This window comes from Pseudorca crassidens, chromosome 4 (genome assembly GCF_039906515.1).
Source record: "Pseudorca crassidens isolate mPseCra1 chromosome 4, mPseCra1.hap1, whole genome shotgun sequence".
In the NCBI taxonomy this organism is placed as follows: domain Eukaryota; kingdom Metazoa; phylum Chordata; class Mammalia; order Artiodactyla; family Delphinidae; genus Pseudorca; species Pseudorca crassidens.
The window spans coordinates 65,553,211-65,577,386 of NC_090299.1; the positions used below are offsets into that span (position 1 = coordinate 65,553,211).

General features: G+C 39.8%; 1 protein-coding gene across 11 annotated transcripts in view; it reads left to right on the plus strand.

Moving 5' to 3' along the window:
* Positions 1-24,176, plus strand: part of LIMCH1 (LIM and calponin homology domains 1) — a 340,013-nt gene that overhangs the window by 233,346 nt on the left and 82,491 nt on the right. For 4 of the 11 annotated variants that reach the window (XM_067735824.1, XM_067735831.1, XM_067735823.1 and 1 more), the window contains 5 exons: positions 4,274-4,304; positions 6,296-6,406; positions 13,383-13,578; positions 19,769-20,021; positions 21,084-21,350. In XM_067735824.1, the coding sequence (XP_067591925.1) occupies positions 6,398-6,406; positions 13,383-13,578; positions 19,769-20,021; positions 21,084-21,350 (725 nt within the window). In that variant the 5' untranslated portion in view covers positions 4,274-4,304; positions 6,296-6,397. Of the gene's footprint in view, positions 1-4,273; positions 4,305-6,295; positions 6,407-12,260; positions 12,529-12,713; positions 13,014-13,382; positions 13,579-19,768; positions 20,022-21,083; positions 21,351-24,176 lie in introns of those variants that run through there. The other 7 variants (XM_067735825.1, XM_067735826.1, XM_067735827.1 and 4 more) reach the window with 5 other exon arrangements.

Sequence of the window (24,176 nt, forward strand, 5' to 3'; positions counted from 1 at the left end):
CAGCCATGATTGATTATGTAAAAAGCACTTCTCTGTTGTCAATGTGCCTTTTCTTTTTTGAAGTACAATTAACATACACCATTATATTAGTTTTAGATGTGCAACATAATGATTTAATATTTGTATATATTGCAAAATGTTTACCACAACAAGTCTAGTTAACATCTGTCACCATATAAAGTTTATTTTTCTTGTGATGAGAACTTTTAAGATCTACTCTCTTAGCAATTTCTTAGCAACTTTCAAATATGCAATACAGTGTTATTAACTATAGTTGTCATGCTGTACATTACATCCCCATGACTTATTTATTTTATAACTGGAAGTTTGTACCTTTTGACCTCTCTTTAATACTTCTCATGGAAAATTTTTACTTAAGTGTAAAAAGGACAGAATAAAAATTATGATATTTGAATATGTAAACCACCATAAACCTCATTTTAGTCCTCACATGCTCCATTTATTTCTGTACCTAAATCCAGCCTCTATAAATCATTATTCATTTTAGGAAATTGTTTCAGGTTCTGCCTCATCTCACATTCATAGTTTCACCTGGGTGGCAAGTGACCAGAAACAATAGTAACTGTGTGACATGGTAGGTAATCATTTGTTACACACACATTGATTAGAGTGTGAAGGAAAGTTCACTTTGACACTGTTGGCAGCTGCATTCATTTTTTTTTAAGAGTCACTTTAAATCAATATGTTACTAAACCAGGAGGCTTCTGAGACTGATTGGTTTTAGAAATTCAGAACTCGTATCACTTTACTGCTTTTCTACAAAACCGTGAGCATCGGGAAATCTCAGGTCTACCTCTGCATCTGCTACCCCCAGGTCTATAATCCTAGGCAAGCTCCCTTGCTTCAGTAGGGCTCTGTGTCTTCATCTATAAAATGGAATTGGACAGAATGTTCATTTGTGTGTGTGTGTGTGTGTGGTATTCATCCTGAAGAATGTTCCATGTGCACTTGAAAAGAATGTGTATTCTGCTGCTTTGGGTTGTAATGTTCTGCATATATCTAATAAGTCCATCTTATATGTCATTTGAAACTAATGTTTTATTATTGATTTTCTGTCTGGATGATCTGTCCATTGATTTAAGTAGGTATTAAAGTCCCGTACTACTATTGTATTACTGTCAGTTTCTCCTTTTATTTCAGTAAATATTTACATTATGTATTTAGGTGCTCCTTTCTCCCTCTCTTCTCCTTCCCAGACCCCAATAATGAGAATGTTAGCATGTTTGATGTTGGACAGAATGTTCTTTCAGGTATGATTCTAGCTAAAGCTTTCTCAGTGCAGATCTGGGAAGATGGTTCAACCAACTTCTAAAGAAAGCGACTTTAGTTCAAAGGCACAGAAAGCAACCTAAAGGAAAAAAAGTCACTTAGACCAGTGGCACACAGACAGTCACTTCTCAATTACTGGACAATCTTCCCCTTCTCCTCTTCTTTTCTCTGTTCTTTTTCTCTTTCACTCTGCTTCTTTTCTCTGTCTCCTTCTCTTCCCTATGCTTCCCTTCCCTTCTTTATCATACCTTTCCATCTGTCTCCCATTTTTGCATTTCTTCTCCTCATTTTCTTCCCTTTTAAGTTTTTCCTTCACTTGAGATTATTATTTTCGTTAAGCAATACTTGCCCATCGCCTTCCCCTATGTCATTTTTCATTAATTCAACAAAGATTTACTGAGCAGCTACTATGTGTCTGATACTTTCCAGTCACTAGAGAACAGGCCCCCTGTTCACAGGGAATTTATACCCTGTGTCAAGAAATGGGAAGTAAATAAGTAAATTTTTAAAAATTGCAGGGAGTGATAAGTGCTGAGAAGAAAATAAAATAATAATAAAATAGATGGTGTAAAAGATAGTGACCATGGCAATATATACATATATCAAATCACTGTGTTGCATACCTTAAACTTATATAACGTTTTATATCAATTATATCTCAGTCAAACAAGGGGGAAATAAAAAAGAAAGGTGGTCAAGAATGGTCTCTCTAAAGACGTGGCATTTCAGCTGAGGGCTGAGACATGAATGGGAAGCAAGAGCCAGACATGCTAAGATCTATAGGGTATTCAGGGCAGAGGAATCAGGTAGAAAGGCTGGGAAGAGAAACAAACTTGATGTCTAGAAAGAGAAAGAAGAGTGGCCAGCCAGTGTGGTAGAAGGGTAATGAACAAGGACGAGCGTGGTGGGAGGGGTGGTCCACAAGTGTTGTAGGTTGTTGAATTTGGCATAATTATGGAGAAAACATTTTTATTTCACTGTATGAATATTTAGAAGCACATAAAGAACTTTATATTAAAAATTATGCCATAAATTCATTTCTGGTACTTAGAAAATCTTTTCTAGTATTAGGGAAGATTGGGGCATGGAATGAGCTATCTGCTTCACAACTTTTCTGTAAGTGATGCTGGTTTAACTTGGCACTGTCCAGGGGACATTTGCAACATATGTAGATTTCATAGCTATGGAAGATGAAAGTAGAGCTGCTATATTTTTCTGCTTTCCCCTCTGAAAGTTGAGCCAAACATTAGCAGAGATGGAGACCCCCCTACTGACACCAATTAATAGTGGAAGCAATAGGTAGAGGGGTAGATCCCAAAGAGGAAATTTTGATGCTTTTTGAAATTGTCTTTTGAAAAATACTCTTTAGATTAGCTTTCATTGTGGGTAATTTTTCTTCTTATTATTTTTTTTTGAGAAGTAACTTGAGTAGACTATAAAGAAAGAAAGAGGGAAAACTGCAAATGATTACTCTGTGTGTAATTTCGTGAACTCTACTGTAATGGGTGCCAGACGACCTTGATGGGACATGAAAACATAATCCAGAAGGGCATGCAGCAAGTATCATTCCAGGGAATCGCAGCAATTGGATGAAAATGAGGAAAGCCTTTGGATTGCTCCCGAGGATGTCTCTGAAAAATGTGGGAGCATTTTCACGTAATTGATTGTTACGTGGAAGTCATTCAAACAAATATTTTGTGAGCTCCTACTGTGTGCCAAGCGTGATTTTTTTTTAGAACTGGGTCACAATTTTAGTCAAAAAACAGTCATTGGCAGTGCAGAAAAAGTCTTATGTTCCCTGTTCTTAAGTTGTTTTTCACAAAAATTTCAAATCTTCTATAGATTTTTGTTTTCATCTGGTTTTGCTGCTGTTACTGTGTTAAATTATTTTAAATCCTAGCAAATATCTAAGCAGATAATGACAAATCTTTCTTTCTGTTAATAGGGGGGAATATGAAAACATGTTCTTAATCAAATCCAAATTGGACCACTGCTTCTTACAGTCTAAGTCTCTGTTGATGGTTTATCTCCTTAGTATAGACTAGATTAGTATAGACTATAGACTACATTGTTTTCTAGTCCCTCAAGTCTCAATTGACTTAAAATTGTGCATCTATTCATTAATATGTACTTTGGGTCAGAGTATGCAGCAATAAGGTAACTGGGATCTAAATATCTGGAGGAATTCTTTTTTATATAATAGAATTACATTCTCCCTCCCCAGCACCCCCCCCCACTGAAGTTCTGTGGAAAAAAGAAGTGTAGCATTTATTTTCCTAGTATTTATTTGTTGACATGTTAAAGAAACTTTGAAATAATTTGGGAGAAATTTTTATATTTCACTGTATGAATATGTAGAAAGTACCACCAAGTAGCTTTTTTGGTTTATAGTTTGAGAATAAACATTTATGTATATTTAAGAATGCGTGTGTGTATATTTGAACATAGCATGCATATTTTCTTGCTTATGGCTAATTCCCCAGCACTGATTTATGTCCATAGCAGAAAAGAACAAGTATTAGGATAGCATTGCCTCTTTTACATATATTTTCAGGTCTCCTTAATTAGGTAAGGTTTTAGAACTTCTTTAAAAGTACTTGTATAAAGAAGATTTTGGAAGTGCAGTCAGATTTCAATTTGACAGTAATATATAACCAAGGCAAAATTTTACTTTTACAGTTAAGCTTTGATTATACAAATATAAACAGTGGTAGTTTTAAATGGAATTCTTCATTTTCCAGATGTTACAAAGCATTCATCCTTCCATGGTGCACTATGGAACTTTAATTCCGCCTTATCCTTCTGTATTTTGTTTTCTAAGTAATTTTATTTAGTACCTGAAATCACTAATCATAGACCTTAAAAGTAATATATTCTGCTGATTTCATTATATATGTTAGCTTTCAAATACACCTTAAAGGTGTTGAAGGGAAGATCACAGTGAAGAAACTGATCATATTTTCTTTTCCTTTTTCCAAACTAGGAGCCTTGATTATAGCAGGAAGCTGAAAAATGTAAGTGTTTTAATTTCACTTTCCAAACTTTTTTCCTTCTAACTTTGATGGTTCAAGTGTAAAATTTAGCTCATAAGTTCAAGGCCTCTCGAATGCCTTGCTAGAAAGAATCTTTCTTAGGAAACAATTATATGTGCCTCTGATAGACTAATTAATGACTCTGATAGAAATAAAAATGGTAGATTTTGCGGGGAGGGGTGGTCTCTTTAATTAGATAAGCGCTTAGTCCAGAAATAAATAAATGAAAGCTTGCACTCCATTTGTAATTTGGTCTCTTAAACACAGAATGATCTGTTTTAGCACTAACATTACTTCCTTGCCATTGGTAGGCACAGATGGGATTATTAAATTAAGCAGTTGGGCAGGTTGTTTTGGGGAAAAGATTAGCATAATATAAATAGTGTTGACTGTTGTGGGGCTGTACCTTTTGTGGTTTCTTTCCTATTAATCTTTTGAGTTTTTATTAGTACCTTCCAAAATCAACTTTTTAGAGTTAGATCTTATTTTCCAAGGCAAGTATGTTAGTGCTCTTTTATTTTAAGTTTAAATTGAAGAATGTAAGAAATGACCTTCTGTATATAAAATTTTAAAATTGGCTGTGACCCTCCCCTTTTAAAGAAATTTTCAGGGTGCTATTATATTTGATTGACATTCTCATTCTTATCTTCTTTTTCCTCCTCTATAAAACCAGGGATATTTGACATTTTTCATCATACAATTTTAAACAGAAACCCCATAATCTAAAACACAGCACAGTTCTATCTGCCGTTTTCCTATTACACTTTTCAAGAGAGCCTCATACTCTTAGCACACATTAGTTATTTTATGGCTCGAGTTCATGTCCTGACATTCGCAGTTTTCTGCTCTCTGGAAAGTTATTTGTAAGCAATCAGTTAAAAAAGAATTTCTGGAAGTTTTGAAGTATTCCTAAAGTCACGTTTTCCCACAGAGGTAGAAAACCAGATCACATCCTAGCAATGATGCACATAACCATATCTTGGGCCTGTTGCCATCGGAAGCATGTATACATATCACATTGTCCAAAGCATTTTCTGGCCAAGTAGAGGGAGGTACAATAAATACTTCCCAGCCTAGTTGAAGCGATAAGACCAAATGTGAAAACAAAATAATAGTCTTAGCTTTTCCATAGGCTTCAGATCCCAATAATTCAATTTTAAGGAGCTCATCTTCAGCTGACCCCTGTTGGGTTCTGTGGGAAAGTCAATGGAAAGAGCCTTTGCTTTTGCGGACAGTTTCTTTGGAAAGACAGAACAAAATTAACCTAGGACTGTAGCTTCAGACCAGTGAATATTCATAGACATTCTTAAACGTCCAAGGTTGTTAATTGGCAGCAGTCTTGACCAGGCTAAAAATTTCCCATCTCAGATTAATAGGAATCTAACCGTACCCCCAGAACTAGGTCTCTGCAGATTGCATTCTTCATTACATTGCTGTCTTCTGACTTTAATTAGATATATTTTGTTGATCTTGTGCTGGAAACCACTAATTAACCTTTATCACTCCTCTGAAAAATGTTTGCCAGTGGTCTTAGCAGAACCTCTGTGCCCACAAGTAGAAATTATGGGCCTTTAAAAGCACCTCTCTCAAAAGGGATTGACAACCTGTTCCATCGCTGGTCTGGGGAAAGACTCCAGAGTTTCTGAAAAATTTTGCTTCCTGGTTTTGAAGCCTTCATGACATGAAAATAATTTTGGAGGATTTATTTTTCCTCCTTGCTGTCTTATAGATCACATTCTCACAACCAAATTCTTCCTAAAACTGGAGTCTTATTTTAACTACTGAACCGTGTTTGTGTTGACCGATGCAACATCGGGTCCTTATTAAAATGATTTTACCTAGAATGGATACCTCATGGATGGTGGGCTTTGTAAATTAATGTTACACATTCTCTCCTCCTGCTTTCCTGTTAGGGAAGCATTACTGATTCTTTAGTTTAAAAGTAATTCTTTGTGAGTGGTTCTCTTTCCCAGGTACTAGTGACTATTTACTGGCTGGGCAAAGCAGCGAATAGCTGTGCATCTTACAGCGGGACAACGCTAAACCTGAAGGAGTTCGAAGGCTTGCTGGCTCAGATGAGGAAGGTAACTTGACTTTTCTTCTTCATCCCATGACGTTCAGACAAGGTGGGAAAGCAACACATTTGCTTGTTTTTAAGATCTTTACAGTTTCACGTGGTAAAATTGCACAGGCCAAATATGTCGTGCACTCAAGGAAATGACCGCTTGTCTTACCAATGCCATCTTTGCCTCATACACCCACGCCTACCTGAACTTTTATTCCCTTCTGAGAATGGGAGATCTGAGCTTTATCCAATTTTAATTCCAAAAGAGAAAGTTCAATCCGTCCGTATATGACTTTAGATACCAAAGAGCTCAGTGCTTATTTTCTTGGGGGAATAACTCCTGAATTAAACAATACAGCATTATACAAAAATGAAGACTTGCTCTGCACTTTCATCCTAAAGGTCATTTTGCTTACCCATCAGGGCCTTGGTGTGGGTGAAGTAACATTAGCCAAGTTCTTGCCTGGGTACCCACTCCGGATGGGCTCTGAAAAATTAGAAGCATTCTCTTCAAAGATGCATATTTTATGACCATTGCATTTGAATGACCTGGAAATTTGGAAAACATGTTTTGTAATAGTCAAAGCTTTATTTGTGTATTTAATTATGGGAAAGACTGACCTAAGGCAGGAATTTGTCCAAGAAGCAGTGCAGTGTTTTTTGTGTGGCTGCCTATGTGTTCCTTTTTAGGATTCAGCAGTGTACGTTAACTCACCCAAAGTACTAGCATACAGTATTCCCCGGGAGCAGCCTCACCCAACAGGCCTTAGTGAACAGGTAAGGCTCATTTGTAATCAGTAGCATCCGTGGGTTTTGGATAAGACCCATAGTGCAGCATATATAATTAAGACCTTCTTCTTCCTCTTTTCTCTAACATGCAAATTAAATGCACCAGTGAGACCTCGTTGAGAGACATTCTGTATTTTACGGATTTTCTTTTAATACTGAAAGCAAGAATTTGCTCCAACTTTCTAATGATTTATTCTTTTTTCCTTAAAGCTAATAGTTCTAATAATTCTTTGCATTTGGCTAGAACCAGGCCGGCTCATATATGTGTAAATGGACAAAGCTTTCATATTAGTCATAACACATATAAACAAAGTCCTTGAAGCTAAATTCCTTGAAAAATAAAATAAACACACCACTCAAACACAACACATTGTTTCTTAGTCTTAACCCTTATTTGTCCTTTAATCTTTCATCTCTCTCAATAAAGGATACTTAGGGAAAATACAAAGGTAAGTTTCAGTATGGATTTGTGAAATCTAAATGTTTGCTGGTCTTATGTTAAATTTGGACTTGGATAATGATAGATGGATTATCTGTTTTAAACTATTGAAAAGCTCTGCCTCATAGTTTCCCTGCTGATTTCTCTTGGAATCTGATTTCTTCTCATTATTGATGTTTCTTATCACTAGTCCAGCTTCTCTATAATCTGAGCAGCTATTGGTCTGTGCAGCTCTCCTAACTTCCCTTTCTAGTGAGACGGTTGGTTACTAACAACTGCCTTGAAATCACCTGTTGTTGTGAACAGCTGTTACTTTTTTTTTAATGAATATAGATGACCTCACAGGACATGAGGGAGTAGTTAGTATCACTGGCCAAAGCGTGACTTAACTAAAAATGGCCAGCTGTGGTGTTCCCATATAAAGAGAGTAGTGGTCTCTCTATGTAATGAGAGTAATTGACTTGAATTTCACAGGTCTATCCAATGCCTGAAAATATTAGATTTATCTAAAGTGTATACTATCTCATTATATCAATTAAGATTGAGTTTAACTGGGAAATGCAGACAACTCCGCCAGTGGCTTAAACAAGATAGAGTTTTATATCAAACTCACATAAGGTCTGGACATGAGCAGTCCAGGGCTAGTGTGAGGGTCCTGTGACCATCAAGGGCTCAGGCTCCTTCTGTCTTTTTACTCTACTGTCCTCAACTCACGGACACTCACCTGCTGGTCCAAGATGGCTGCACAGGCTTTAGCCTTCACGTCCACCTTTGAGCCAGGAGAAAGGAGGGCTGAGGAGAAGAAAGGCCTATGCCTTCCTTTAAACACACTTCTGGGAAGTCATGCACTACATTTCTGCTCACATCCTATTGACTTGAACTTGCTCACGTATCCATACCTAGCTGCAAGGAAAGACTTGGGGAAAGTAGATTTTATTTCATTTAAAAACTGTGTGTATTTTCACTGGAGAAGAAATGGAAAACAGATATTGAGAGACAACTGGAATCTCTTCTGCACATATACATGCTGAAATAAATTTGAAATTAAAAGCTTTTCTTTCACAAAGGAGGCTAGCGTGAAATTTTTTTATATTCATTTTTTTCTAGTGGGAGAAATGTGCATAAAAATGATTAACTGTGGTACAACTTGTTAAGTTCTGTAGTGCAAGGAACACATGTAGAACCCTTAACATAAGCATCGGACACATAGTAGATGTTCGTAGTAGGTTGCTATTGCTATAGACAAAAAAGGTCTCTGGGCTTCCCTGGTGGTGCAGTCGTTGAGAGTCCGCCTGCCGATGCAGGGGACATGGGTTTGTGCCCCAGTCCGGGAAGATCCCACGTGCCGCGGAGCGGCTGGGCCCGTGAGCCATGGCCGCTGAGCCTGCGCGTCCGGAGCCTGTGCTCCGCAACGGGAGAGGCCGCAACGGTGAGAGGCCCGCATACCGCAAAAAAAATAAAAAAGAAAAAAAAAGTCTCTGAAAGCATCATGACAATGGCCTTTCACTGGGCCTGGATACATCAGAGAAAGTCTCCCAAAGGAAGGGACACTTAAGCTGAACCAAGGGGAATTACTACGAGAATAGTGAGATTAAAGGGAGCACTGTAGGGACGAGGGTGGCCCTAGAGATCTCAGGACCTGCAACTAGAAAGTCAACGTTCTAGGTTCTTCCTCTCTCTTTCTGTCTCTCTTCTCTTCCGGTCTCTTCTTGAATTCATCCTCTCCTCCAGTAGGCAAACACCCTCTCATAGCAGAGACCATGGCCAACAGCATCCCCGGGATTATCTGCTCCTAGCTTCTTGCCCGGAAGGCAAGGAATTCTTCTCCCTTTTTAGGGAGAATTTAAAGCCCCAGCTTTAAAATTCCTAGGGTGTACTCTGGTCCAGTGTGGGTCCTATCCCTGAACCAGTCAGTGTGACCAGGGACAGGGGATACCATGATTGGCCTAAGCCAGTACTGTCTCAGAGGGTGCTATCAGAACAAGGGGTTAAAGAGGGGGGAGCTTGATGGGCAAACAAGTACAAGACCTTGGCCTAGAGCAGCAGCCATCATCAGCTTCTCTTCCCTGAACCTGCTTTATGTTTTCATGATACTTACCATTCAACTTTGTATTCAAATTTGTATTTGTATACAAATTTGTATTTGTATATTTTTCTGTCTGTGTTTTGCCTTCCCTGCTAGAGCATAAGGCCCATGAGGACAGGGAATTTATCGAATTTGCATAACATTGTGTCCCCAGCACTGAAGACAGTGCTTGGCACATAGACCACGTTCAGTCAGTATCTGTGGAATGAATTGCTTCACCAACGAGAGTATGGTGGGTAGAGATGGCTCATCAGGCTGGAAAAGTAGAACCTAACACACTGCAGAATAGGATTTAGCCACCTTATAAATCACAAAGGAAGCAGAAAATGGTGAGTGGTAAAAGAGAGGCATCTGGAGTTTCTCAGATACCAGAAGTCAGTCACCAACTGTAGCTGGTTCTCATTATCTCTGACAAAGGAGGATAAGAAGAGGACAGATGAGTAAAATAATCCAAAAATATTGTGGGAGCTAGTAATTCACACCCCATTCATTAACACACTTTTACTAGAACAACCAGCAATTAGCACAATGGACAGATTTGAGTCTTATCCCCTTTCCCTGGAGTGCTCTCTGTAGAAGACAGGATGCCACTACTGGGCATCTAGATGGAAAGCGTAGACGACGTAAGAGACCCCGAGTACAGAGCACTTAGACTGTGCTAGCCTTTGTGTTGGTTTATATCTTCTAACCCCGCTCCCAAAGCTTGCCTCTGGGTGACTTGATGGAATCCAATAAAATTGTTCATCCCGCGGATGTCCAAATCTTTATTTCTGGCTAAAGAGCCAGCCTCTTGCTTCACCCTGAGGTTTCTAAGGGACCAGCTTGGCCAAGGATGGCCACAGGTGGCCTGGTTTTCACTTGTCAAACTGACCCTGCCGTTCAGCTTCCAGCTCTCACTTGACCCAAGGTTTAATTCTTGGCTTTCTACAAAGTCATGAACAGAACGGCCTTTTTGTTTTTCTTTCCCATAACTGGCTGCAAGAAAGCAGCTGGAGCTCCAAGAAGCATGTCAACTTTCTCTTTTTCCTTTCTGTTCTCCTGTGGTCTGTAGGATAGGGTGGGGGAGACATTTGGGTGTTGGGGGAAACTTGCCTGATATTATTTTCTTGAAAATCCAGTTTTGTAATTCTGTGCCAAGCAGCTTGTAAAATTGTGTCATTTCTAGATGTTACCAGTGGCTCGACTTCCTGAGTGTCTGCCCTCCCTGATGGGAAATTGGGCCCAAGGCATCTAGTTATGGGATATAAATGGAGAAGGAGATAGAAGAGTATCCGTGTGTATATAAGATTATGTCCTTAACTGCATTTATAAATTTTCTATGATTTATATATTGACATTTACCTGCCAGATGAATACATAGGAGTGATTATAACACAGCTAACATTTTTCGAGCACTTATGCGTCAGGTGTTTTTCTGAATGCTTCCCATATAGTAATACATTTAACCTTCCCAGCAATACTATGAGATAAATATTATTAGCTCTATTTTACAGATGAGAAAATTGAAATTGGGCAAGGTAAAATAACTTGCCCAAGGTCAGACAGCTGACAAAGGGTGGAGCCAGGATTTAAACTGTCAGCTGAGCTTCCAAGACCATGCTTTTAACCTACTCTAAACTGTCTCTCTTTTGCAGCACGTATAGGTTGGTGATCTAGGCATAAACAGTGTTTAGCGAAGGGACATTATCCAGGTTAGTGTCATCCACTGAGTAAGCAGGCAGTAAGTGTCCAGCCGCTGGGAGAGGTGATGCTGTTGTTGACAGCTGTAACTGTACCAAAGTTCATCAAATGCCAGGTTTTACTGTTTGGTAGTTGAAGACAGAGTCTTGTGTTAGAATCACAGCTTTGCTGATTACTGTGTGACCTGAGTCAATTTACTCAACCTCTCTGATTCTTTTCTCCTCTATAAAATAGGGACAATGGTAACCCCATCATTGGGGAGCAGGTTGTGAGGATTAAAGAACAGAGCATAGAGAAAGCTTCAAGCATAGCCCCAGACACATAGTAAGTGTTCAATAACATTAGCCATTTAGCCTATTCTCAGTGGATAAATAATCCAAGATAATTACTTGCATTTCCAAAGAAATTAAATGCAAAACCATATCCAATTTAGATGTATACTTTTCAGTTAGTCATGAATTCTTTTTCCTGCTAGTCAGGCCTGGCTTTTGTACAAGTCCTGGTTAATTTTGACCTACGAGTAAACTAAAATACCTTAATTTCCATAACTGGAATTTCTGCCTTCCTCGGGAGGGTCATGTCATCTGTAGTCCCCCAGGCTGTTTGACAACCTGTTCTTCAGGGGCACTAATCGGGTCCTCGGTGTGGCTGCAGCAGGGTACCCCCCTCAACCCTGCCCTTCCCCTTTTTCCTACTCCTTCTCCTGATGCAAGACCACTGTGCATGCCTTGTGAATTACAGCTGCTCTGTTCCCCCAAAGGGCCCCCTGCTGGGGAGTGTGTCAGAGGATCTGGTTATAATTGATAGAAGCAGCTGGCAAAGGCACTTCCTAAAAGGCTTTGGCTCCGGCGAGCATATTAGTCAGTGTAGACAGTTTCCAAAATTGCTACCACGGAGAATTTTTTTTTTTTTTCTTTTCTATGGGGAATGGGGAGGGGACCTGCCTGAGAATCCCAGGAAATCTTCAGTGGGACCTTCCAGTCTTTGCGGATGTCCTTCACAGCCCTGATTTTAAGCAACAGTCTGGGAGAGATTAAATTGAGGTTTATCTTTGAGTGACCGGAGTTATTTCTGTTTTCGTCAGCTTGGACTCTTGTAATTAATGCTAAGACACTGGCGGGAACAAGGCTTTTATTATAATTCGAGGGTGAGGATGGCTTTGACTGACCTTTCTTCTGCTGGAGTTTCAGTGTTTTAGTATGTGCTGCTTGCGCTGGAAAGAATTTATAATCACAGGCTGTCAAAGACAGCCATTGTTCTCACTGCTCTGAACATGTGGGTCAGCCACAAGTGCTTTCAGCTCCCCCAGTGCCAAGAGCTGGCCGAGCGCGAGAGCATGCCTGGATTCTTCCGAGGCATCAGGAAAATCATTTCACATATTTTTCCCTGCTTTTTTTTTTTTTTTTAATTTTTTGCCCCAGAAAGACAGCTCCCTTTCAGAGCAGGAATTTCCCTTCAAGGTAGCAGAAGATGGAAACATGCTGCTCCAGGATTTTACGGAACTGATTCTGCTGCAAAAACAAATGCTGTGTGCATTAGCCAGACAGCATAAACAGAAGCAGTTGTGCAGCTAAACCGGGGGCTGGGTCCCAGAACAGACATGCAGTTATGGATCCTGAAAGATGGGTCAAGGTTAAGGTTTTAGTTTCTCATTTTTGTTTTTATCTGTCATTGTATTCTTGTGAATCCAAACTTGATGATCTTTTATTCTCAGTTCCTTGGACTTTTTTTTTTTTCCAACATTGTGGAGTACGAGATGCTTGGGGATTTTTTTTTTTTTTAATATGTGTGATTTTCGGATTGAAAAAGTTGCAGCAAGGAAGGCTTAATGAAGTGTTGTGTAGATGATAATCAATTTGATAACTGGTTGCCGTAGCCTTTCCAGATTGATTCTATATGCAGGATTTTTTGGAGACCATTGGAGATTGATTTTCCTGATATTTGTAGCCTCTATGTCTGTTGCTGTGATGTCTGTAATCCTTTCTTTTTCTTCTTGAACAGGAGACTGATGACGTTGAGAGCCCTAAACGTAGTATTCGAGACAGTGGCTACATCGACTGCTGGGACTCTGAGCGCAGTGACTCCCTCTCTCCCCCTCGACACGGCAGAGATGATTCCTTCGATAGCCTGGATTCCTTTGGCTCCCGTTCCCGGCAGACACCTTCGCCAGATGTAGTCCTCAGGGGAAGCAGTGATGGTAGGTTGGAGCCTTAATAAACTGCACATCTTAGAATCAAACATTAACAAGGGCCGCCTTGTCACCGGCCGAGAGATTGGCCCTAGAAAGGTAGACTCCATATCCACCTTGCTGGAATCTGGTAATTCTAAACTGGTAGGGAAAAAAATCTCTTAATGTTGTTTCTCATGGTCCTTAGAATTTTGGTTGGCTTTGCCAGCAGCTGGTTTGAACACTGCCTCAATGAGCGTATCTTCTGTTGGAAAATGTGTTACATCATTCCTACCTGGGTCTCAGTAAACCAAGACGCTGTGCAGACCATTAGCTCATAAAGTGTGCCGAAGGTTTATATGCTCCAGGTACGAGGAAGGGAAATGTTTGAGTGAGTACCACACTGTGTAAGTGAAAGTAGATCAACTTCCAGCAAACTGGAAACACACTGCACACACTTAGGAAAGCTCTGAAGCTTGGGATTGTGAAACCGTAATTGGTACAATTTGGGCAATTCTTTTGATACCTGACCATTGACTAGAGCGATGCCGGTGGCCATTAATGTATAGAACACAGCCCAGACTGCCTGTTTCTTCTGAGGCTGGGTTTGATTTAAAGCCCATGCATTTTATGTCACCTGAAAGGAATGATCATTTTTCTTTACAAAAATGTATGGTCATGCAACCTGATGTAAATTGAACACATATTTTCCAAGAGCTGTTTACCTTACTTATCTTGCACCTTTGTGCTTTTAGGAAGGGAAGATAGATTGGCTCTGCATGTATAAGCTTGCAGAAAGGCACTTAGGCTGGTGGGGAATTTTTTTATTTGTGTCTATTTCTTTTTCATGTATTGCTTGACTGAAGCTAATGTTTCTAGAGACTTTAAGTCTTCTGTCTGAGATGAAAATTATCTTTTATAGCTAAAAGATCCCTTTCAGCTATAAAATTCTATGTTACCAAAATACTTGGGTATTTAACATGCCCAGGTCCTGAGTTCATTACTCGACCCCTGGTATCTCATTTAACCCTCAGCACATATTACAAGATACTCAGTATCTGACTTAGTCCTCTGTGAAACATTCCTTAGTCATATTTTACAGATGAATCTTAGAGAGGTTAAGTAATCATCCTAACATTGTCTTTTTTTTTTTTAAGTAATTTTTATTTATTTATTTATTTAGGCTGCGTTGGGCCTTCGTTGCTGTGTGCAGGCTTTCTCTAGTTGCGGCGAGCGGGCTTCTCATTGTTGTGGCTTCTCTTGTTGCGGAGCATGGGCTCTAGGTGCATGGGCTTCAGTAGTTGTGTCACACGGGCTCAGTAGTTGTGGCGCGTGGGCTTAGTTGCTCCACGGCATGTGGGATCTTCCCGGGCCAGGGCTCGAACCTGTGTCCCCTGCATTGGCAGGCGATTCTTAACCACTGCTCCACCAGGAAAGTCCCCTAACATTGTTTTTAAGTGCCGTAAGTCGCTGTAAGTAGTGTAACGATGTTAGCCTCAAGAAGCGTGAGTCCAAAACTTATACCCTAAAGCTTAATTTACCCACACTTCTTTCTGTTTGCCTAATAGATTTTTCAAATTCTAGCATGACTGAACGCTTTTGTTTAGTACTTAAACTTTCCAACAACTAGATTAGCCTCAGGGCCACATCGTATGTGACTCCTAAAGAATTCCATGGTGCATTGTGAACTGCTTGAAAAACATTTCTAAAAATTTACATGACATCTTAAGTCCCACCCACAGTATTAGAAGTTACAATACCAACTGCATGATCTAATTGACCTTTAACATAACTGAAAGGGAGATTTACTTTTGTGAAACATATTTTAACCAAACTATTTCATCCATATTATTTTGATTGTTTTAAAAAATTATTATTGTCTCATCCTAGTTTTTAATAACTGGTAATGCAGATCCTTTATTTATTCTGTCACCAGCTTCGAGAGGTTCAGAGTTTATACTGAGCCACATCTTGAAGGGATTTGAGATGGTAATTACTAATATTGTACTAATATGTGCTGAGGCACAATTTCGTTTGCAGCAGTTAAGATTGATAAGCCAGAGTCTTTTCATAAAAGTTTTTCCCATGTAAAGAAAAACATGAAATTGAGCTTCACAAAACACCATCCATGAAAGAGCATCTTAACACACAGATTTCACCAATCAGCCTGATACCTTCAGGCTTATGTTCTTGTAAACTAATCAAGACCTAATGAGGTTTTAAAGAAAAACAACACTTTTTTATCTGCCTTAAAAAAATGTGGTATAATTTTATCCAAATAGATGTTGTATTTCATTAGAGCTTATGGTATATTTTTTAAGTGATGATAATCAAGAAGATTGCTGGTCCTAATAAACACTTGCAAATTTAGAAGAACATTTTAATTCTTGAAAACTTATTTCCTAGGACTCACAGTCAATTAGGGAAAGTCTTACCATGAAATTCTCCAACAACATATTGGCTCAATAGAGAGAGTTTTCATTTTATTATTACTGAGGTCCACTGACCCATTCAGTAGGGATGACCAAGAGCCACACTCATAAGAGGTGCCACGATTCCATGGGTTGGACACGAGAGCCACCTGGTAAGGAGGCTGTGGATCTCCAGGGTCAATTCAGCCAATCTGGCTTGCTAAATAGGTACCCAGCTCCTCCCTCACCCTCACTGGCATGCCTTCTGAGGCCACTAATAAGCTTCCCTGAACAGGAAATACAAAACCTTACACTCAGGTGCTTTTAAAATTAAGAACATATTTTATAAACATAATGCATATTGTTAAATAAATATTCTTACCTTTTATAGAAAAGACGAGTTAAGGGAGAGAAATAAGGAATGAGAGAAATTAGAGTGTTAGAGGAGATGAAAAAGCAATGGGTTGGCGGTGTGTATGGTAAAGATACATAAAAAAAGATAGACCCGGGCTTCCCTGGTGGCGCAGTGGTTGGGAGTCCGCCTGCCGATGCAGGGGACACGGGTTCGTGCCCAGGTCCGGGAAGATCCCACATGCCGCGGAGCGGCTGCGCCCGTGAGCCATGGCCGCTGAGCCTGCGCGCCCGGAGCCTGTTGCTCCGCAACGGGAGAGGCCACAACAGTGAGAGGCCCGCGTGCCGCAAAAAAAAAAACAACAACAACAAAAAAAACGATAGACCCCTAGTTGCTGGAAGGGAGAGAAATGTAGCCCAGGCGTAAAGGAAGGATCAGACTTTGATAAAAGTATGTCCGCCTCATCACGTGCAATGTTGGGCATAGATGGAGATGCCACCCTAGTACATTTTCATGTTTTCAGGGTGAAGTCAAGTCAAGATCTTTCTGGGCTTCCCTGGTGGCGCAGTGGTTGGGAGTCCGCCTAACGATGCAGGGGACGCGGGTTTGTGCCCCGGTCCGGGAGGATCCCACATGCCGCGGAGCGGCTGGGCCCGTGAGCCATGGCCGCTGAGCTTGCGCATCCGGAGCCTGTGCTCCGCAGCGGGAGAGGCCACAGCAGTGAGAGGTCCGTGTACCGCAAAAAAAAAAAAAAAAAAAAAAATGATCTTTTGAAGTCTTGGCCTGAGATAAGAGGGGTTCTAACACTTATGGAAAGTATACCTCACCAGCCACTATCTGGGTGCTTTACATCTCTTGTAATCATCATGACAACCTGGGAGAGCTGTATTATCACCTCCTTATTTCCAGTGAGGACACTGAGGTACAGAGGGCTTCAATTTCCCTCACACAGCTAGTAGATGATGGAGCTGAAATTAGATCCTGGTCTCTAGGTCCAAAACGTTATGCTTCTTTCAGCTGAGCCACTCTGCCTCAGGGCATTTGCAAATTAACTTTTCTTGAAGTGCCTGTTGAAGACATTCATCAAAGGCTAATTGGGGAAAAAAAAAAAAGGTTATCTGTTTATGTGTTAAACAACCTATTTTGAGACTCTCAGTATATTATGGACAATATGTTTTTAGATATTGTACCAAAATAAGTTTCATAGATTACAGGATTTTAGAATGGGGTGGGGGGGGGGGGGAACGGAGACAACTCTAATCCATACTAAGCCTTCATAGTTGATTGAAGAATCATTTTCTTTCATTCATTTATTCAGCAAAATACAGTTCTTCCCCTAGTCAGGATGCTTTAGGCAAAGGACATTTTTCCAAGAGAAGTGTGTTGCAGAGGAAGGAGCTATTTATTCTCTACTTGTGCCCAAAGTTAGGAAACTGCAACAGTGCACATCATGATGACAACATCCTTTTAGCAAAGTCTGATCCTTCCTTTCCCCAGGGCTATGCTTCTCTCCCTTCTAGCAACTAGGGGTCTTTCTTGGGCTGGAATCTGGAGAACAGAAACTGGAGTCTGGAGCTGTTACTTACCAGCCATGGAGAAAGGGCTCTTTGGGTCTCTCTGGGCCTCTGTTTCTACCACTGTAAAATGGGGATAATATCAAATAGGGAAACAAATCCAAGTGCTTAGCAAGTTAAGGTAGTATTAGTGTTTGTTATAAAGCATTCACAGGGGGCTCTAAATATTTTATTATGACACTGAGACAGATAGACTTGATAAAAGACAGGGTGAGAAGGGAGTTAAGTTATGAATCAAAAACCAACAAGTAATGAAATGGTCAAAACTTTAGAAGGGAGGCTGAAAGCAAGTGGCATGAATAATTCATAAATTGAATATTTCATCTGCAGCAATGAACAACTTGTTTATGGTCAATGCTTTAACTTTCACCATTTTTTAAAAGCCATTAAATCATTTTATCTCCAGGGCAATTCATTTCATTCCTATTTTTGCAGAAAAAGGACAGGCAAGTGTGTTAGAGGCAAGCCTAGGAGCCCACAGGTCATCAGTGGCAGATCCAGAACTATTATGGCATAAAGAGTAGTCAGTGTTTGTTAAGCGCTTACTCGGGGCCAAGTACTGTACCCAAGAGTTTTACATGTATCTGATCCTCCCAGCAGCACTATGAAGTAGGTGATATTATTATTCTCACTTTATAGATTGGGAAACTGAGGTTTGGAGTGGTGAAGTGACAAATGACAAAACTAATGAGTGTCAGAGCTCAAAATGAAGTGGATCTGACTTAACCCCCTGCACTACCCACTCTGCTAGGCTGCCACATCGCTCGACTCTTAGTTTAAGGTTCTTTTCACACGGGTAAGGAGGTCAATTTCTATTTGCTATCAGTGGAGTTGAAGAACCTTTTCATAATGCTCTCAGTGATTAAGAGTTTTCAACCAGCATTCAAATGGTGGCTGCCTGTCACAGTAGTGTGTGTTTTCATGACAGTTTCACTCTAATGGATCTTAGAAATCTGGTGAGATGAGACTCAGGAAACAAGGATACAATATAATTATGGGGGCTATTGACCAACAAAAGACTGATGTTGGTAACATTGAATTCCTCTGTGTTGTGTAAAACACTGTTTAAGCCAAACTAATTCATTGATTCATCTGATCATTTAAGAATACCCACTGTGCCCAAAGACACTGTGATAAGTACAGTGTGAAGGATATAAAGCCCTTATTTTCAAAATACAAGGTAGAAAGCATAATGCATCAGAAGAGAAATAGACCTTCGGGCCATAGTGTTCATAGGAAACAAAGATTGCCCCCAGCTATGGGTACCAGGAAGGGCTCCGAGGTAGAGGAATACGCACTTATTATAACTCAAGCTGTTTCCTGGAAGGCAAACCCTTGGTATAATCCATACTGATCATTTTTCTGAATTCCTATAGTTCTTATATGTCTGTGCTTGTTGATTTTTTTATAACTGATATTCTCCAGGTGTTTCATGAGTTGGTTAAAGGTACCTCAAAGACAAGGGATTATAAATCCTTCATAATTCTTATTTGTCAGAATATCTAGCGCAGTGTAAGACATGCAACAACAGGTGCTGAGTAAAAACTCCATTGGTAAATTTATGTTTCTTCTTCTGAGAGTTGAAGGATCTGAGCAGGCGTATAGTTCTATTGCAAATGTGTTGTTAATTGTAACTCTCAGATACAGCTAAGCTTTCTTCTTTTTTTTTTTTTAATTTGACTTCTTTTTTCCTGATTAGAACGGAGAGCTTTTCCCAGAGTGGATTAATTTCGACTGATACTTTAGATTTGTTAAGTGAATAATTTAAGGAAGTAATCCCGGGAACCCACAGATGTAACCACATCCCCCATACTGCATACTTGCCATTGGGAACTTTATTGCTAGCCCAGCACACTTTCTCAGCACCCATCCTCTCTTCCCAGGGAGAGGAAGCGACTCTGAATCCGACTTGCCCCATCGGAAGCTGCCTGATGTGAAGAAGGATGACATGTCTGCGAGGAGGACATCCCACGGTGAGCCAAAATCAGCAGTGCCTTTTAACCAGTACCTCCCCAACAAAAGCAACCAGACAGCCTACGTCCCCGCACCTCTGAGAAAGAAGAAAGCAGAGCGAGAGGAATATCGGAAGAGCTGGAGTACTGCCACCTCCCCCCTGGGTGGGGAGAGGCCCTTCAGGTAAGACCTGGACTGCGCTGCTCCCATCCTGGCTTGTGGTACAGGAATTATGGCCCCAGGACAAGAATGAGCTCAAAGAGCCATTTTAGAACTTTGGTGTCAGATTACAGATGGAGGTGGGCAGGACACATCTTCAGAGAGGGATTGTCATGATAGAATATAAGCTTCGTGAAGGCACCTGTTCTAGGTGTGCCTGGCACACAGTAGGTATTCAACCAATACTGGTCTAATGAGCAGATTTTAACGAGCAGATTTTTGAAACTAGCTCTATCGACAGGACATTGAGAACATCTGTCATCCATGGCCTTCTGTGGAGACTGACTCCCACTCCTGTTAGATCAGGTGCAGTAAGACCTTTTATCTAGATGTAAGTTTATCTAGATATGAGCTCAAGCGTTATTGAAGGGATGCATGAACATGCTTGAGTCACATGTAGAAACAGTCATAATGAAATGGAAGAAACATTGGACTTCTCATCTCTTGAGAGAAACCAGCAGTCTTTCCCCTAATCTCTGATTATGTTTTTGTATTTATTCATTCATTTATTCAGCAAGTATGCATCTAGTGAGCTTCTACTACATGCTAGGTACTATCTTTTAGGCTTTGGGGACCCAGTGGTAGCTAAGATAGAGTCCCTGCCTTCAAGAACCGTAGAGTCCAATAAAAGAAACTTAAACAGTCTCGTCTAATCCCTTTCAGCAAAACCACCCTTATCATTGCATGGTTATTCCTTGTAGTCCACCTTTATTATCTATGATTGCTGATTGAATAAACATTAAAAGTTCTAATTATTGAACAAAACATGAATTATACCTTTCTAGAACAAAAGGTTTTTGCCTTTCAATATCAATTTTGAAATAGCTCTTAATCAATGTCGAGATTATGATGCATTGTATTAATTTAAAAATGGCTGCATTTAATTTTTTTCACATTACCAGGATCATATTGCATGCTATGATATTTTTTAAGTGGAAGTAATATCAGAATGACCGGGAGATGACATGGGATCTACTCCCCAGCCTAGTCTGTTAGTTTGGTCAATTATGTTGTCCAACTCACTAGCTATCCTGAAACAATAGAGGAAGAGGGAAGTGAAGTGGGGTCTCCTTGTGAAGAGGACCCCGTCCGCCGAATGGACCCTGGTGGGAAGCCTCCTGGTGGTGGGTTAGAATTACCCACCGGCAGTGGGAAGGCGCAGCCTCCTCCAGAGGGGGCTGCGGTGGCACCAGCTCCCAAGTCTGAAGAGGAAGATGCTGCTGAAATCCAAAAGCGCAGAAGGCTAGAGCAAGCTGGAATCAAGGTCATGCCAGCAGCACAGCGCTTTGCCAGGTTAGCTTTCCGGGCCAAGGACAGGCCTGGCTGGCTTTGTGCATGCCTGGAGGTTTGGAATCTGTCTGGTGTGATGGAGTTTCCATCTTGTTTTCCCACTTCCTGCTTTATCCGTTGCATCATTATTTCCTACTTGCAGCAAGCAGATAGAAATAGCTAATAGTCTTTGTCTTCAGGCCTGTCTCTGCTGAGTTTCTGGTTCTTTTAAATGGAGGTGAAGAGGGAGCTTTGTGCTGCTTGAGTAGACCTTGTCCTGGTCAAGTATGTGTGGTCAGTCATTTGTGGGCTGCAGGATTTATCTTGCAATAACATCTTATTTTTCAATTGTTTATGGCTTGTTAATTTTCACACTACCCCTAAATGGCTCTTATCTTACTTTACACATCACTAGAAAATAGTTCTTTGGAACGGGGAACACTCTCTTTAGAAAGAGTGGCTGGCTGACAAAAATCCACTTACTTTCTTTGTCCCAAGGGAGTAGTAAGTAAGATTAGGTTTATTTGACTCATTTTCTAAAGCTCATTGATTCAAAAACAAAGAATGGAGTAATTACTTCTCTTAATTGTAACAAAGGCACTAGTATACAGTCCTGGTGGCCTCATATTACATGTGAGATAGAGACCTTTAGCAATTGAAGTCACAGAAAACTATAGTTCTACAGTTTTGTGTAGTGTTTGGGGAAGCTGATTAATTTTTCTCATATAATAGCCACAGAGATACTAACAAATAACAGTGAGACCAAAATTTATTTGACAAATTGAAATTCATAACAGTTTGACAACTGAAATTCCTTTGCCACTTGATGTTCCATTTAATCCTAAAAGGTAGGTGATATGCCCATTTTCAAGCAGAGTAAACTGAGGATCAGTGAAAGTAAGTTACTTGACCGTCTCAGAGCTGGTCACCACTGACCTGGTGGCCAGATCCAGATGTTCTGGCCATAGTGCCACAGCTGCCTCACACACATTGAATGGAATGTCTTCCATTCCTCCATACAACTCGATGTGTGATTATTGCTGTGGTCTAGATCTTCAGTGAAAGTTCCAGTACTGACTTCTATGGATTTAATCCTAGAATAGCTTTGTACTGATAAAACATCAAGGAGGTAATTCTTTCTGTCTGTGGTATCCCACAAACAGGCTTGTCTGTCCTAAACATGTATGTGCTTCTAGAAAACTCTAACATAAAACTGTGCTAATGTTACAAGCAACTCTCTGGGTTTCTGAAATAATGAAGGGTAATGTCATAGAATCGTCAAAAGAAAAATAAATCCAGATATTCTTTAAATTTTGGTTCAGAGACCTTGTGAGACACATGCTTTTTCAACATCATTTGAGCTTCTACTTATATCAAAGACCAGGCTAGATGCTGAGAATACAAAAATGAAATCTATCCCCTTACCGTTTTTCAGATTTTTTCTGCTTCTGTCTTCAAGTCTAGGGCACAGTGGAAATAGGTAATAGGTGATACAGATAAGAGTATGAACTTATAAAAAATCTTTAACCTTAATACCCTTGACACACATACCTTCATTTTTTATCACATCTGTAAAGTCTTTAACTAAAATTTACCAAAGACACTATCATCTTTATGATGTATTTTTTTTCTTGTTATCTTCAAAAATTGCCAATCTGCTTGATTTTTTAAATCTCATTTAAAAAAAATTGATTTTTCCACGATTACTAATGCTGTTGACTATTATACCATGTTTATTGGCTACTTGGGTTTCTTCTTCTATAAATTCTCTCATATCCTTTGCCATTTATTTTTTCCTTTTAAAAAAAATATTGTATTGTGGTAAGAACACTTGGCATGAGATCTACACTCTGAACAAATCTTTAACTGTACAATACAGTGTTGTTAACTACAGATACAATATCATACACCAAATCTCTAAAATTTATTCATCCTGCTTAACTGAAACTTTATGCCTGTTGATCAGCAATCCCTATTTCATCCTCCCTCAGCCCCTGGCAGCCACCATGCCACTCTTTGATTCTACGTATTTCACTACTTTAGCTACTTCATATAAGTGGAATCATGCAGTATTTTTCTTTCTGTGACTGGCTTAGTGCACTTAGCTTAATGTCCTCAAGATTTATCCATGTTGTCACATATTATAGAATTTACTTCTTTTATAAGGCCGAATAATATTCCTTTGTATGTATATACAACATTACCCTTATCCATTCATCCCTTGATAGACATTTAGGTTGTTTCTACATCTTGGCTATTTTGAATAATGATGCAATGAGATAGGAGTGCTAAGATCGCTTTGAGATCCTGGCTTCATTTCTTTTGGATATATACCCAGAAGTGGGATTGCTGGATCACACGATAGTTCTGTTTTTAATTTTTTTAAGGAAACTCCATATCATCTTTAGAGTTATCCAAAAGAGCAAGGGGAGACAAATGGGCAGATAGTTTAAGAGAACTCGGCACAGCCAGGAATCATGATGACGTAGAGAAAAGAAAAGAGTGGGCAAAGGCTGGGGATTCCACGAGTATACTGTGCCTCTTCAGTAACTGGGAGGTTTATTTTCTGCTAAAACAGTACAATCTTTTATGACAGCTCCCATTCTGTGTACAAACCTAGAATCACGGTTAGTTTACAAATGTAATTCTAATTGATGAGTAGTATATTTTTGTGGTAATTTTTGCTCCTGTCCATGTTCCTGTTATCTGCCTTAATTTTTACATATTTTATCCAAGTTAGCTCTATTAAGCAGAAATTCGCAGGTCAGTTAATATCTGCAAATGTCAGTTAACGTCACACCTTAGAGCTACTGACTTAGCATTTAAAACGGAGTTCAGGAAAATCATGCA